Source organism: Octopus bimaculoides, chromosome 5 (assembly GCF_001194135.2).
Source record: "Octopus bimaculoides isolate UCB-OBI-ISO-001 chromosome 5, ASM119413v2, whole genome shotgun sequence".
Classification (NCBI taxonomy): Eukaryota; Metazoa; Mollusca; class Cephalopoda; order Octopoda; family Octopodidae; genus Octopus; species Octopus bimaculoides.
The window spans coordinates 33835076-33850279 of record NC_068985.1 but is presented as its reverse complement, the minus strand read 5'-3'; the positions used below and the strand labels follow the sequence as shown (position 1 = coordinate 33850279).

General features: G+C 31.9%; 1 protein-coding gene across 1 annotated transcript in view; it reads left to right on the top strand.

The window, feature by feature from the left end:
• Positions 1–1621: 1621 nt before the first annotated feature.
• LOC106869168 (structural maintenance of chromosomes protein 4) overlaps positions 1622–15204 on the top strand; it is a 45128-nt gene continuing 31545 nt past the window's right edge. The window contains exons 1-9 of the mRNA XM_014914784.2: positions 1622–1756; positions 3633–3775; positions 6052–6194; positions 7116–7310; positions 8939–9118; positions 10147–10311; positions 11352–11479; positions 11793–11933; positions 13494–13644. Of these exons, the coding sequence (XP_014770270.1) occupies positions 3634–3775; positions 6052–6194; positions 7116–7310; positions 8939–9118; positions 10147–10311; positions 11352–11479; positions 11793–11933; positions 13494–13644 (1245 nt within the window). The 5' untranslated portion in view covers positions 1622–1756; position 3633. The remainder of the gene's footprint in view (positions 1757–3632; positions 3776–6051; positions 6195–7115; positions 7311–8938; positions 9119–10146; positions 10312–11351; positions 11480–11792; positions 11934–13493; positions 13645–15204) is intronic.

The window sequence follows — 15204 nt, the reverse complement described above, 5'->3', positions numbered from 1 at the left end:
AGGCAGTGTACAACAGTTTGGTATTAAGAAATGTTATAGAATGAGAAATAAGTGTTTAAAAGGTCTAATCTGTAAGACAGTTTTGATTCTAAAACTTTCCAATAAGCTATTTCTTTTATACTGCTAATGGTCTGCAACCTACACTAAAGAAAAATTCATTATGAAAATTGATATTAAAGTCATAAGAACTGCTTTATTCTGTACTTTATTAAATGTACTTTTAAATGGTCAGTAAGACAGTTTTATTTGAAAAGAAAATGTTGTTATGCTAAACACTACTGATTTCCAACGTTGGTCAAATTAATAAATTGAACTAGTATAACTGCTATTACATTTGATAGACTCAGGATGGAAGAAAGTCTCAATTGACTCAGAATGGAAGAAAGTCTCAGTTGACTCAAACAGGATTTGAATTTAAAATACTGACAAAACTACATGCTAAAAAGCAAAACTTGAACCAGATATTCTGAATGATTTTGATCTTACGATAATTCTCAGAATTTTGGAGCCATCACTTACTTGGCTCTAAATACAATATTCATTTCTAGTGTCCTCTGCTTAATAAAATAATCCAAAAAGTTTTGTTAACAACAGTATAAAAGATAATAACAAAGGAAATTTCCAAGTGATAGCAACAAATCTTCACTCCCTTTAGAATGCTTTATTTATAGCTCACCCCAGTAATTCCAATGCTTCCACTCTCATTATGAAATAACACTAACTTTAAGAATGACTACTGTAATGGGTCTTTTAGCTTAAGTTTGATGGAAGCTGCAACTGCAACTACTTTAATATATGGGAATGGGGGATACTTCATGTAATATACCATGTTAAAATAATACCCTTTACGTTCTGAGTTCAAATCCTGCTGAAGTCAACACTATCTTTCATCTAGATGGGAATGGGTTGATAAAATGAAGTAATACTGTAGGACATTTCTATGCAATAGAGTCGGAAATTAGCTTGAGCAAAACCTTAATCTTTCAGATGAGTATGTTTTAAGCATCACAGATTAGTTAAAAAAAATTTTTTTCTATAAAACAAGAAAAAACCGATTTGCACCTCCTTCCTTTCCGTAATTTTTCAGTTTTAATATTTTGAGATGTTTTTTTCTTTCAGATTCATGTTTTTAAACGTCTGAGATTATGACTGTGTTTTTAATTTTAAAATCTTTCAACAATTTTAATATTTCAAAATTTCCCAAAAGTTTTCGAATCGAAATTGGGATATGAAAAAGTTGCGCACATGTTTGCGCATTTACTGTATTGTACTGCTTTTAAATTTGGTTCCATAATGTATGGATTCAATAAATTAATAACTATAAGGAAAATTTTATACGAAGAAGTAAAATAATGATTTGATGCAGAGGTACAGTCGATTGACGACTACTAAAAAATAAAACGCAAAATATCGAATTGATTTCAACGTAGACCGCGAAGGGAAGTAACTAAATATCGCTATTCTAACATTTGATAAGTACCAATGAATGAAACTATTGACCCTTAAGTCACCCTGTAATTTTTGCAATTTTTTATATTGATATATATGAATATATATATATAAACACTCAATGTTTTGAGTTCTATCTTCTTTGCATCACCAAAAATAGCCTTTTCTATCGGAAGTATACGAAATGCTCAGACGATCTGAGCATGCGTATTTCTGTACTTCACAAAATATTATCCAATCATTGTGCCTGTAGTTCAGTTTAAATGGCGGGATAATCAAGTTGTTGGCACTTTCAGGAATTACCGAGGTATATTTTCCATTTAGTTCTCTTTTATTTACAAAATTTGCATTGATTTAGAACAAATCTTTGTTTCTTTATATATCGTGCCTTTTTAAAATGTTAGTTATGAAATAGATGGATGTTGGATATTTAAGTGTAAAAACTTATGTTTGTATTTAATGATTGTTATTTTTTCTGAAGGCGAGTATTACTCAGTTATAAAAAATTAAAAATAGAAGTATTATTTTTGTTTCTTTGCTTCTAATATTATATCAACTTTTAGTTATGAACGGTTTGATTCCTATAACGGTTTTATCTCTATAACGGTTTTATCTCTATAAACGGTTTGATTCCTTTATAAGAAATCGTGTACTTGGTTACGAACTCTTAATTGTGCAGTTTGCATTATATGCTTAGCGGCATTTCGTCCGTCTTTATATATTTTTATCAAATTCCGTCGCGGTCGACTTTACCTTTCATCCTTTCGGAGTCGATAAAATAAGTACTAGTTGAATACAGGGGTCAATGTACTCGATTTATCCCCTCCCCCGAAATTGCTGGCTTATGCCAAAATTTGAAACTGGGCAACAAAAAGATATTTGTCTGTTACTCAGTCAAATGGTGCTGTGCCAAACTAAATCGAGTACGCTGATTCCGAATCTGATCTCAGAACTGCTGCAGCACATCAGGATTTCGAGTTATGCGCATAATTATATATTAATACTATATTAGAATCAGGAATAGTTAAGTTCAAAGCAAATAATTATTATAATAGTATATTAGTACTGTGTATAGTAACTTTATGTTCGGCGGAGGTAAAGAATACGTACACCACCAGTTTTCGGCGTAACAAAAACCCTAACCACCGGGTGTGCGTATTCTTTACCTTCACCTTTATGTTCAAGGCAAATAGTATTATAATATAATGGTACTTAGTATATTTATGTTAAGGGAATACTTTATTTTTGATATGCTCAGCTCAGAAATGTTTGAGACACTTGCTTATGCGTCGTGCTGGTCTCGCGTTGTCGGAACCAGCAGTAGTCACCCATGTGTGGATTGAACCGGCCTTAATACTTCGTTTCCATCTCAGATATGTACTGGCTGAACCTCTTGCCATGCTCATCACTAAGGGCACCAAGATTCGTTGGAAAAAAAAATCGAGATTAGAATGCAAGAAGTGCATTTTAAGGGACATTCGGCATCCCATTCTTTCATACGCTGTTAGCATGTTGTTTATTAAATTAGCATAGTTTTCAGCCCTATTATTTCCAAGAAAGTTCTGTACAACTAATATGAATGATTCCGATGCCGTCAGCTCAACTGGATTCAGTTTACTTATGAATTTGCGATCAGATATCAATTCTCTGATCTGGGGTCCTATGAAAATGCCTGCTTTTAGTTTTGTGTCACGTTTCTTTGCACCAAATTTTACTTTTAGTTACTGGAAGCCACAACCATCATGTGTCATTGCTTTTACAAAGATTTTCATGAGGCCGAGTTTGATGTGAAGGGGTATACCATTGTATGCTCATTGTACCGCTCATCTCTTTTAGGCCAGTCTTTTACAGTGTAATGATTGCTGTCGCCGCGGTTGTTCCAAACACACACGAAGCACATATTTTTGGTATATCCCAGGTGCAGTCCTAGGAGGAGCGAAATCACCTTTAAATCACCACAAATATTCTACTTATGAACTGAGTAATTAACTCCTTTCAGAATGAGTTTCATCGATTCATTAGTTTCTTCCATACTGACAACAAGATGGAAGTTGAACAGACACATAGACTCTGTCATTGGATTGGAACAGATGAGTTTTGAAGAGACGACATTGTTGTGAGCAATAACACTTTTGTTATGTTTGATTGTTTGAAGATTTTCTTTTCTTTTATTTGTGATTCAGAATGGTATCAAAACGTAGAAAACCTACAGCTGCTTCTGCTTCAAAGGAGCAAGAAGTTGATCAAGAGAATGAAATGGTTAATCAAGATGGAGCTGAATCTGTTCCTTTGATGACTCCTGTGACACACATCTTCAGACCAGAAGGTATGAACTTTTTGTTTCTCATTAATCCTTCTGATACCAACCCACCTGAGACCATCCCTGATTCTACGATAAAAACTTCCTGTTTTAAAGAGTTCTGAATTAAAACCTCCCCTCAAAATTTCATGCCAATTTATGTCCCCAAACAGTTTAATAATGACAAATTATTTTACTAAATTCTTCATTATTTTCAAAATTAATTGAAACAAAGATGGGAATATTTCAAAAGAAATAGAACAGATGGTTTAAACTTTGGGTTACAGTTTTTTTATTTGAATTATTAAGAATATCAGTTTTAATTGAATATGATCAGCTGGTGATCTATTGGTTTTGGTTCCAGTGACTATTTTAAATACTTGTTGAGAAATGATATAATTTTTTACTTCATGTGGCTATATAAAAATATCTAGTAAAATGCCACTTAGAAGAAACTGAGTGACATCAAGTTGATGGAATAAGTTATGAAAGTTACTGAAAGATTAGATTTAGAAACAGAATTAGTCTAAATGAGATGTAGTTCAGGTTTGTGCCAGGCAGGGTGCTACTGATGCTTTCTTTTAAGTGAGACAACTGCAGAAGTAGTCCTTAGCTAGGAGTATACTGCTGTACATAGTATATCTTGTCTTTGCGAAGGGCTTTGACAGAGTACCATTCTCTGAAAGCAATGGTTATTTAGGAAACTTGAATGTTTTTTGTGGGATGTGCAAGCAATGTATAAAGGGGCAGTCAGCAAGGTGAGAGCAAGAAATTTAATGTGTAAGTAAGGGTCCCCTCACTTACACATTAAATATAACATTCAGTATAATCTTCTAGGCTATTAGAAAGAAGTTTGAGACAAGCTGTCCATGTAACTTCTATGTGCTGATGACCTAGTTTTTATTGTGAATCTGTTGTAGAATTAAGACAGGAAATTCTAGGTGTGCAAGCAAAACCTAGACTTGAAAGTTCTCAAAATTTAGTGAAAACTAAAGTGCTGTCATCAGGGAGCGGCCCTGTGCACAAAAAATGTGAAGGTAGAAATTCCACTGTGCCCAGTGTAAACTATGGAGGCAAAAGAGTGATAGATCACAGGCACAGAGAAATAGATTTTGTATATAAGCGATGCACAAAGCACATATAAAAATAAAAACACATGAAATAGATCTTCTCAAATACTTGGACAGCTCCCTGGAAGTAATTGCTGGCTTCTGTTACTTTGGGGGACCTAATTAGCAGTGGAGGGAAAGTTATATTCTGAAAGCATAGTGACAGTAAATACAGGTTAGAAAAAGCTTGTAAAGCTATTCTACTGTTAACTCTTAGAGTGGAGGGCAGACTTATGATTGTGGATAAACTGCAATGCTACATGGTAGCAAGACATGGATCTTTAAATGAAATACCCATTAAATCTTGTCACAAGTATTGTTGTTTCTCTTAAGGAAGGTGTTCTATTTGTACTGAATATTTGAGTTTCTTTTAATCTATGTCTAAATTTTGAACAGGAATACACTATGCATGATAGTGTGAGTTTTAGTTAGGAAAAAGATTTTTTCTAACTAAAGATCTGTACATATAACTTCTGATTTAAATATATTTAATTTGTTCAAAAGTTTAATAAATGAATTCAACCAAGCTAAATTCCTGAGGCATGGAAGGCCAATATATGAAAGCAGAATGGTGTAACTTTATAAAGAAGTATTATTGTATGATTGTAAATCTTTTCTTCTACGTAAATAACTACAAATTTACTTATATTGTATACTGATACATGTGATAAAATTAATATCTTTATGAATAAGTGACCAATAGAATAGGTACCAGGCTTTAATAAAAAGTACTGGGGTTGAGTCATTCAACTAAAAATCGGTCAAGGTGGTGCCCCAGCATGGCTGCAGTTTCATGACTGAAACAAATAAAAGAAAAAGTTCAATATTTTTGGTTTAGATATGAAACTGTGTATTAGGTAAATTCTGAATATTGAAAACAAACTGAGTTAAAATTGAACTGATCTGATAATTTTATTAAGTTTTATACTACTATTAAATGACGTTTTTGTTACAGTCCAGAATATAATTGATTGGAAAATTTACTTTAAAATAAAATCCTTATTTTAAATCATTAACTTATTAGTTTATGTATTAAATTGGTTACATTACTAATTAAATTAGTTATAGAATGTTTTCCGTGTACAGAAATTTGTTTTTATGCAGGAGAAATTTGTAGTTTATTTTTAAATTGTTGTACTTGTGAATTTATACATTTAAATTGGTTTACATTCTATTTTAAATTTGTTTCTTAAGATTTTGGCCCAGTTGAAGTTCCACCAATAATTGAGAGTGTAGCTACCTATTCACAAGATGGACCAAGACTCATAATCAGTCATATAGAAAATTATTTCTTCAAGTCTTATGCTAACACACAAATTATTGGACCATTTCACAAGGTAATTCATATTCAATTTCAGATACAATTGTATTCTACAGATGAAGATTGTTACTGTTATGTAATTATCTTTACTTCATGCAAGCTAATTATTAGAGATGTATGATATCAAACATTAAAATGACTGAGAATACATTGGATTTTAGTGAAAATACAATCCTTGATTAGGTAAATAAGCTGCAGGACTTTAAAGAATTATTACAATAACTCTGATAACTCAAGTAAAGATTTTCTCAAATTTTGTACATGGAACTAGCCTTAGATTACCAGTCTATAAATTTTAAGCAAATTTAACATAATTGAATTAGATTTTGATCATAATTGAGTGGTTTATGAGTTGTTTGGTTGCATACAACTCTGAAATCTAGTCATTATTATCTAATCCTTATACAACAAATAATTATTTGTTATATATTGTATATGATTTAAAACGAGTATTGTACTTGGCTTGTTTGCAGCAGAGGAATCATTTGATTACCTATATTTATTAGATCAGTGATAATATATTTGGAGCTATCCTGTAACCTCAACTAAATGGAACAAGTTGATCATGTAATTGATAAGCAACTTAGTGCTTAAACATTTTAATGCTGAGATTTGTGTTTACATGTATTTTTCATCCCTTCAAAATGTGTTTTATTCTTGACAGTTGTATGCTGAGCCTAATTTTAAATGAAAGTTGTTCATTGCTTAAAAGCAGTCATGGGCAAACTGCAGCCTGCAGGATTTTCTGAATGGCACATCTAATGAAAAAATTAACTTATATTTTAGTAGTGCAGCCTGCCTGATGAATAGCGACTCATGTGACCTGCTTCTTAAAAAAAGGTTGCTCATGCCTGCTTTCAAGTTAAGCTGTCATGTTATTTTTATAGACAACATATTATTTTTTTTTCTGTAAGTTTCTTATTTCTTCTTTTATCAGTGCTTTACTTCCATTGTTGGTCCAAATGGTAGTGGCAAGTCTAATGTTATTGATTCAATGCTGTTTGTCTTTGGTTACCGTGCCAACAAGATCCGTTCAAAGAAAATCAGTGTTTTAATCCACAATAGTCAACAGTACCCAAATGTTGGAAGCTGTACTGTTAGTGTTCATTTCCAGAAAATCATCGATACAGGAGTAAGTGTAATAATTTTTCATATAATTTTATTTTATTTTAAGGTTGGCAACAATTAACTTGTGTTATTTATGGTCCCTAATGTTTTGATTCCCGGACTGGGCGATCCGTTGTGTTCTTGAGCAAAAAACTTCATTTCACGTTGCTCCAGTCCACTCAGCAGGCAAAAAGGAGTAATCCTGTGACGGTCTGGTGTCCCATCAAGATGGGGAATATATATGCCATTGAAACCAGGAGACTGGCCCTCATGAGCCTGGACTGGCTCAAGGAGGAAATATTTATTTTTATTTTAATTTCTCTCACAAAGCTATGGTTGGCCTGGGACTATGTCAGACTCTTATTCAAAGTGCTCTGTTGAACACATGGTTGTAAAGCAAACTTCTTAACCATACAGCCATACCTGTGTTTATATGAAAGGTGATTTTTTGAAATGGTGTGTCTCAAATGCTTTGGACAGAAACTAGATAACATTGTGGGAAAAAGAGAGGAATAGTAAAACTGACAGAATATGGGGACAACAACCTTATATTACAGTGATGCCAAAGAACAGTTGGTCCAGTGAACAGAAGAGTAACAAAGAAGAATCTGGATGATAAAATAAATATATTCAAAATCTCAATATATACATTGGTGCAGGCATGACTATTTGATTAAGAAGCTTGCTTCTCAATCATGTGTTCTGTTCAATTCCACAATGTAACACCTTGGGCAAGTGTCTTTGACTGTAATCTTGAGTAAACTGAAGCTTTTTCTTTTCTTTTTTTTTTTTTTGTTAGGCAGTCTGCATGCTATACATGGGGTTCTATGGGAACATGTCGATAATTATATTTCCATTATAACATGCTCTTTTTAGGATGATTTATTTTTGTGAAAAATTGAATTTTTACTTTTGTGGCTTTGACCTTTCCTGTTAAAAATTTCATAGTCTTGACGATTTGTCTTGTGCCACACCAGTCAACAATTGTATTAAATGAGCCAATGAGAGGAACCTTTATATGGTTACTTCACTTACTAAAAATACTAGCCTATTATTTAGAGACAACCGTTCACACTATATGGTTGATGGTAAGCGAAAGACATATAAAGAAATTGCAGCCCTGTTGTGTGGTAGTGGCATTGATCTTGACCATAATCGGTTTCTTATCTTACAAGTAAGATTTTCAGAAACATGTTCTCTTAAATTCCTCCTACTTTTTAATAATTTTCATTATATCTTTTTTTTCATAGATCTCCTGAGTGACATTTATTACTTGTGAGTTTTATGGCAAGTGAAGTTTAATAAATGTGATTATTGGGCTAAATAGTCTTGAGGGTTTGTCTTGTACCACACCAGTCAACAGTTATATTAAATGAGCCAATGAGAGGAGCCTTTACATGGTTACATCATTTATTAAAAATACTAGCCTAACATTCTTCAAATTACACTGTACTATCTTGAAAAAGGAGAGACAATTTGAATATAAATGCAATGCCTGATTGAAAATTGGGATGATAGCTTAGATCATAAGTCTACTCTTTCAGGACTGACCTGGGGTTGAACAAACGCTATGTTAATTATATCAGAGTTCAATTAAAAGAAAAATAACATTTGACCAATTCTTATTATGTAATGTCTTTTGCTTTTTTGCAGCCTGGTGATGAAGATTATGAAGTAGTCCCTGATTCCAAGTTTGTTGTCTCAAGAGTGGCATTTAGAGACAACAGTTCACACTATATGGTTGATGGTAAGCGAAAGACATATAAAGAAATTGCAGCCCTGTTGCGTGGTAGTGGCATTGATCTTGACCATAACCGGTTTCTTATCTTACAAGTAAGATTTTCAGAAACATGTTCCCTTATATTCCTCCTACTTTTTAATAATTTTCATTATATCTTTTTGTGTGAAATGTGAGTTTTTCAAACAGTGTTATTTCAAGTAATCTTTAATTCCTTCAAAATTTAGATTCGATTTAATTTCCATACTGCATTGTGGAATATTCTGCTCATCTACATCTCCATATATTTTTTTTTATTAATATCTCGACAATTTCACCAGTTCAAAAATCACTGATTTGGATAAATTTGGCTTTCTGTAGAATGTCAGTACCTTTTTTTTCAGTCATTGGATTGTGATTATGCTGAAAGACCACCTCGAGGGGTTTTTAGCTGAACAAATCATCTGCAGTACTTATTTTTTAAGTTTGGAACTTATTCTCTTGGTCTGTTTTACTGGACCACTAAGTTAGTGGATGTAAACAAACCAACACCAATTGTCAAGCACAGACATATACACATTCAGTGGGCTTCCATGCGATTTCCATATGCCAAATTCACTCACAAGTCATTGGTTGGCCTGAGGCTATAGTAAAAGACACTTTCCTCAGGTGTCACACAGTGGGACTGAACCCAAAACCTTGTGGTTGCAAAGCGAACTTCTTAACCTCACACACAGCCATGTCTATTTGGAAAAACAATTTTTTTTGTGTGAAGTAATTAAAAGCTAATTTGGATATGACACTGAACTTCTTGATGTAAGAACTAGTCTTGCTTTCACTGTTATGAATTTGATTTCAGTTATTGATATTGTGTTATGTTTTAGAAGTTAGTGTACTTACTTGTTTTTGTGAGGTTTGGTGTAGGTACTATTACAACAAACTGAAATTAGGAAATATCTTTGGTTTGAATACAGCTTGACTAAGACCAGTTTACAGTTGTGTAAATTTTTACTAAAATTAATATGAAACGCAAACGCACTTGCACAAATGTATACATATCACATATATATTTTGTTCTGAAATGATTTTCTTTAGATGGAATAAAAATGAAAACTTACATTTGTTTTTCTTTGTATATATATAGGGAGAAGTTGAGCAAATTGCCATGATGAAACCCAAAGCTGAAAATGAACACAGTGAAGGGATGCTTGAATTTTTGGAAGATATTATTGGAAGCAGTCGATTCAAGGAACCCATTGAAATAATGTCAAAACGTGTAGAAACTTTGAATGAACTTCGTGGAGAAAAGGTTTTTGTTTTCTTCTTTACTATTTCAATACTTTAGTTGTCAATATTTGGTACTTTTAAGGTAGCAAGCTAACAGAATCGTCAGTACATCAACAAAGTGCTTAGTGGCATTTTATGTCTTTAATTTCTGAGTTCCAATTCTACTGAGGTTGACTTTGCCTTTTATCCTTTCAGGAATTGATAAAATTAATACCAGCTGAGTACTGGGGTTGATGTAATCAACTTGCCCCATCTCTCAAAACTGCTGAGCTTGTGCCAAAATTTGAAACCAATATATATTTGTCAAGTTGTAAGACAAGGATGTCATTGAGAGTTGCTTAAATATGATTAGTAAGGAAATGAAGTGATAGCAGCAATCCCTCACTGATAGTTACTAAGATGTTAGTTTATGTTAATCACGTAGTGCAGGAAGATGCTATCTGCATTGTAGTATCATTGTTAACTGCAGTGAGGGCAAAGGAAATGTACTGGAGAGGTGCAAAAACAGAAGCTTCAAATTAATAGATTAAAAATCTTAAGTAGTTTGATGTTTAGAAAAAGCTTAACTTTGATAACATGGAGTTTAGGTTGTGTCAGATTGAGGAATTACAAAAACAAATATTCCTAGTGAGACAACTACAACAGTTCTTATATGGACATAATTTTCTGTTTTGCAGTTCTATTTGTTTTCTTTTTTTTTTCTTTTAGTTATATTCCTCTATCTCTTTCTCTCTCTTTTTCCTGCTACATGCTTTTCTCATTCTCTTTTTCTTTGTTGCACCCTTTTCTCCTTGCAATTCTTTCTCTCCTTTTCCTCATCACCTGCCTTTCTCTCTAAAACTTGTCTCTTCACTGCTTTTTTTCCCTTTCACCTTTTTCCTTTTCCTCTCTTGAACTTCTCTTGCATATTCTTACTCTCTTATACCTCTCTCCCTTTCAATTTTTTTCGATTTGATTAACTTTTTGGTTTGCTAGTTTTCTTACCCTCCTCTTTCTTGCAATTTGTTCTTCTCTTCCTCAACATTCCCTTTCATCTTGAGTCAAACAGTATTTCTTTTTTAGTTGAACAGAGTGAAGGCTGTGGAGAAAGAGAAAGATAACCTGGAGGGAGCTAAGAATGAAGCTGAAGAGTTCTTGAGTACAGAGAACAGTATTACTCACTTGAATAATAAACTTTACCAGATATATCTGTAAGTTTCTCTTTACGTTATATTTGAAGTTTCCATCATATAAATTAAATTTGATTTCAAAATTTCTCATGTCAAAGAGAAAGGTAATGTTATACTTTAAGTTCTCAAAATTTCATATTTTGTAAAGGTCTCTAATGAATTTGACTCATTTATAAGGCACAATGTTTCTTTAGACTGCATTATTCCATTACATTCAAAAAGATTCGATCATATATATTTTCTCCTGGTTGCTTAAAATCCATTTCTTCTTTTTTTTTTGTCCTTTTCTTTACTTAGTATTAATATTAATTTGTTATTTTCTCTCTCTTAAAAGAAATGATTGCACTACCAATGAGTCAAAGGCAACTGCTAGTTTGAAAGAGTTACAGGAAAAAGCTGATGAAGAATTTAAGAAAATGAAAACTGTTACTGCAGAGAAATTAGCTTGCAGCAAAGAATATGATAAAACTTACAAGTAAGATTTTGTGTTAAAGAAAGTATTTAAAAATATTACTGATATTGCTTAGAAATTGGGATGTGGTCTGTTTATCCTAATAAACTACTTTTATTTAATAATTTTATTTTCTAATATAGATAAAAAGCCACAGATGTGGTTGTGTGGTAAAAAGCTTGCTTCTCAATTACATGGTTCTGGGCCCAGTCCCACTGTATGACACCTTGGGTGAGAGCCTGTCACACACACACACACACACACACACACACACACACACATATATATATATATATATATATATATATATATATATAGTAGTACCTCAGTTTTCGAACAACTCTAATCATGAATAAATTGTGCTTTATATATATAAAGCATGATTTATTTGTGATCAGAGGCATTTGTAAAAAGAGGTACTATTGTAATAAATGAATATGAGAAAGACAGGAGATAAAGTATGATTTATTTGTAATCAGGGTTGTTCGAAAACCAAGGTTCTACTGTATATTTATGTATGTGTGTCTGTGTTTGTCTCCTATCACCAATTGACTATTGATGTTGGTGTGTTTACATCCCTGTAACTTAGTGGTTTGGCAAAAGAGACTGATAGAATAAGTACTAAGCTTAAGAAATAAGCCCTAGGGTCAATTTGTTCAGTTAAAAACTCTTCAAGGCAGTGCCCAGTATGGCTGCATTTAAATGATTGAAATGAGTAAATGAATAAAAGAAAAAAATTTTTATTTTTTTAGTAAGCGGTAGTTTTAGTAACAATCTAATTTCAGCTGACAATAAGAACTGTTACTGACTTATGTTTGAAAATTTTGTTACTATTCTTTACAGATTCATATCACTAGAAATTTTTAATGAAAATGGGAAGTTGAATGTATTTGTATTTCTGATATGGTAGTTTTTATATTAAACTTGCAAGCTCAAGTTTTGTTTCACAGTTGAAAACTATTTCCTTTTTTAACATTGTTTATACCAGCAAGAAAACAAAAAAACAAAAAAACATATCTTCTCATTTTTCACTTTTCTTAAATTATAGTCTTGGTTCTTGTCAACAGAAACCACTAAATTAGGAATCTAATTAATTTTATTGGTCATCCACATGGAGATTTAAAAATATTTCCAATAAAATGTTTTTGTGTGTTTTTTATATTTATATTGAAGTAAAAACGTTTTACAAAAAAAAAAACATTCAAAATGTATTGAAATTATAAATTTTGCTTTTCATTTATTTTGGAGTTTTATTTATTTTTTTAAAAACATCTTTAAGTAATGTTGAAAAACTGTCAACTCTGCTTGAGTAGAATTATGACATAGGTGTATACAATTGAAGATTTATGAGCAAAACCATGTTTAATTTCTTTTCACAAAGGGAACTTATGTCAAAGACTTAGTAAGATATACAAAGTAAAAATTATTAAAAAATATTAAAACTTAATTCACAGTTTGTTATATACTTTACATAGGCCATTTTACTGAAATACTTCAATTATGTGTAAATTGTTAGACAGTAAATTTATTTTAAAAATTTACAACCATAACACATTTTTTAAAAATGTTTTGTTTACTGTTTAGAGAGTATGAGGCATTAGTGAAGGAAAGTGATGAGCTTAAAGAGCAATTCTCTAAATTGGAAAGTTTGGATGTGAAATGCCGTGAAGATATGAAACATACAAAAAGCAAAGCCCCTAAAATTGAAAAAAGTATTACACAAGAATTAAAAAAAGCAAGTATTTTTGTACATTTCTTACATTAACCCTTTAGTGTTCGGATTAATCTATCAAATGTAATGCTTATTTGTTCACATTACTGTAAAAACCCATGTAATTTACACACTTTTTATGCAAAAATAAAAATAAACTTTAGTGGGTGCATAAATTACATGAGTAGATCGTTTCCAGAATTTTTTTTGTTGAAAAGAAGACGTATAAAATGTAAAAATTTGTACGGGAAGTTGACACATTTGATGTCAGAATAGGTTTTAACAGAAAAAAATAATGGCTTAAATAAGCATAATGAAGTTGACTTTTATTTATGCTGGACGGTATAATGCTTACTTTTTCTGTATAGATTTACTAAAACCATTAAATGGTTAACTAGTTTTTGAAGTTTGACATTCATACTGGTAAACACAGTCTGGGCCATATTTTACATTGCTTGGAGTTTCTACCTATCGCAATAGAGTACATATTTAATTTCTCCTTCGCAGTAAATGATTCATAAGTTCTGCTCATACTGACAATAACGGTAATGACAAATTTTAAAGTTTGCTTGACATTTTATAAGTGTGAAAGGGATTAAAATTTCGATACTCTGTATCAAAGGTTCTGACAAGAATAGGCAGAAAAGAATTCTGTTTATATAATCAGTTTGATTGGTCACCTGCTTCTGTTGGTTGAGTAAAATGTCATCCAAGCTGATGTTTGTTGGTAATTAAACTTAATTTTCAATACCTGTGTGTATTTATCAGCTTTGTTTTTGTTGGTAGTTCTTATCAGCAACTTTTCCTGTGATCGTGATTTCAGAAGACATACAGCAGTATGCTAAAGATGGGACATAATCTCTTGTGAGCAAGAAATGTAAAATAAAGTCTATCATAAACAACACAAACACTTTGTAATTTAATAGCTTTCAATGTGATACTTGTTAAACAGAAATTATTTTTATTTCATGAAAATTTAATAAAGCCTAATCATAAATAAGTGAAGTTTATACTAAATACAACTAAAATGGAAACCATTTTTTCCTGGCTATATCGGCAATTCTGAAAGCTTTTAGGTGTGAATTTTACATGAGTAGAAACTTTTTTTAACAGATTTTATCCTGAAAATCACCTGCATAAATTACACAGGTGTGCAAATTACATAGGTTTTTACAGTATTTTGAATTATTCAGGTTTTGAATTAATGTAGGTGTGTAACATACTGAAAATTAATATGTCTTTCTCACTTTCACATATTATTTGTAATAAAATGAAAGGAATATATGATAGTATTACTATCAAATAATAAAATATAGTTCTGCCATATTTCTATCGTGAAACTGTCTAAAGCACCCTTTACACAAGGCCACTTTGCAAAATGAACCTATATGAGAGTTCGACCTGATATCCTTTTGCAGTTTTTCTTTTATGCAATGAACTCAATCTGCAAACTTTCTCCCTTCCATTTATTTTTTCCACTTTATGGAGGTCAATATTTTCTCTGACATCCACCTCAGTTAATTTTGCTTTTCTCCCAGTCTGTGCTTTCAGGAAGAAGAGCCCTTGTGTAACTGAGATGCGGTG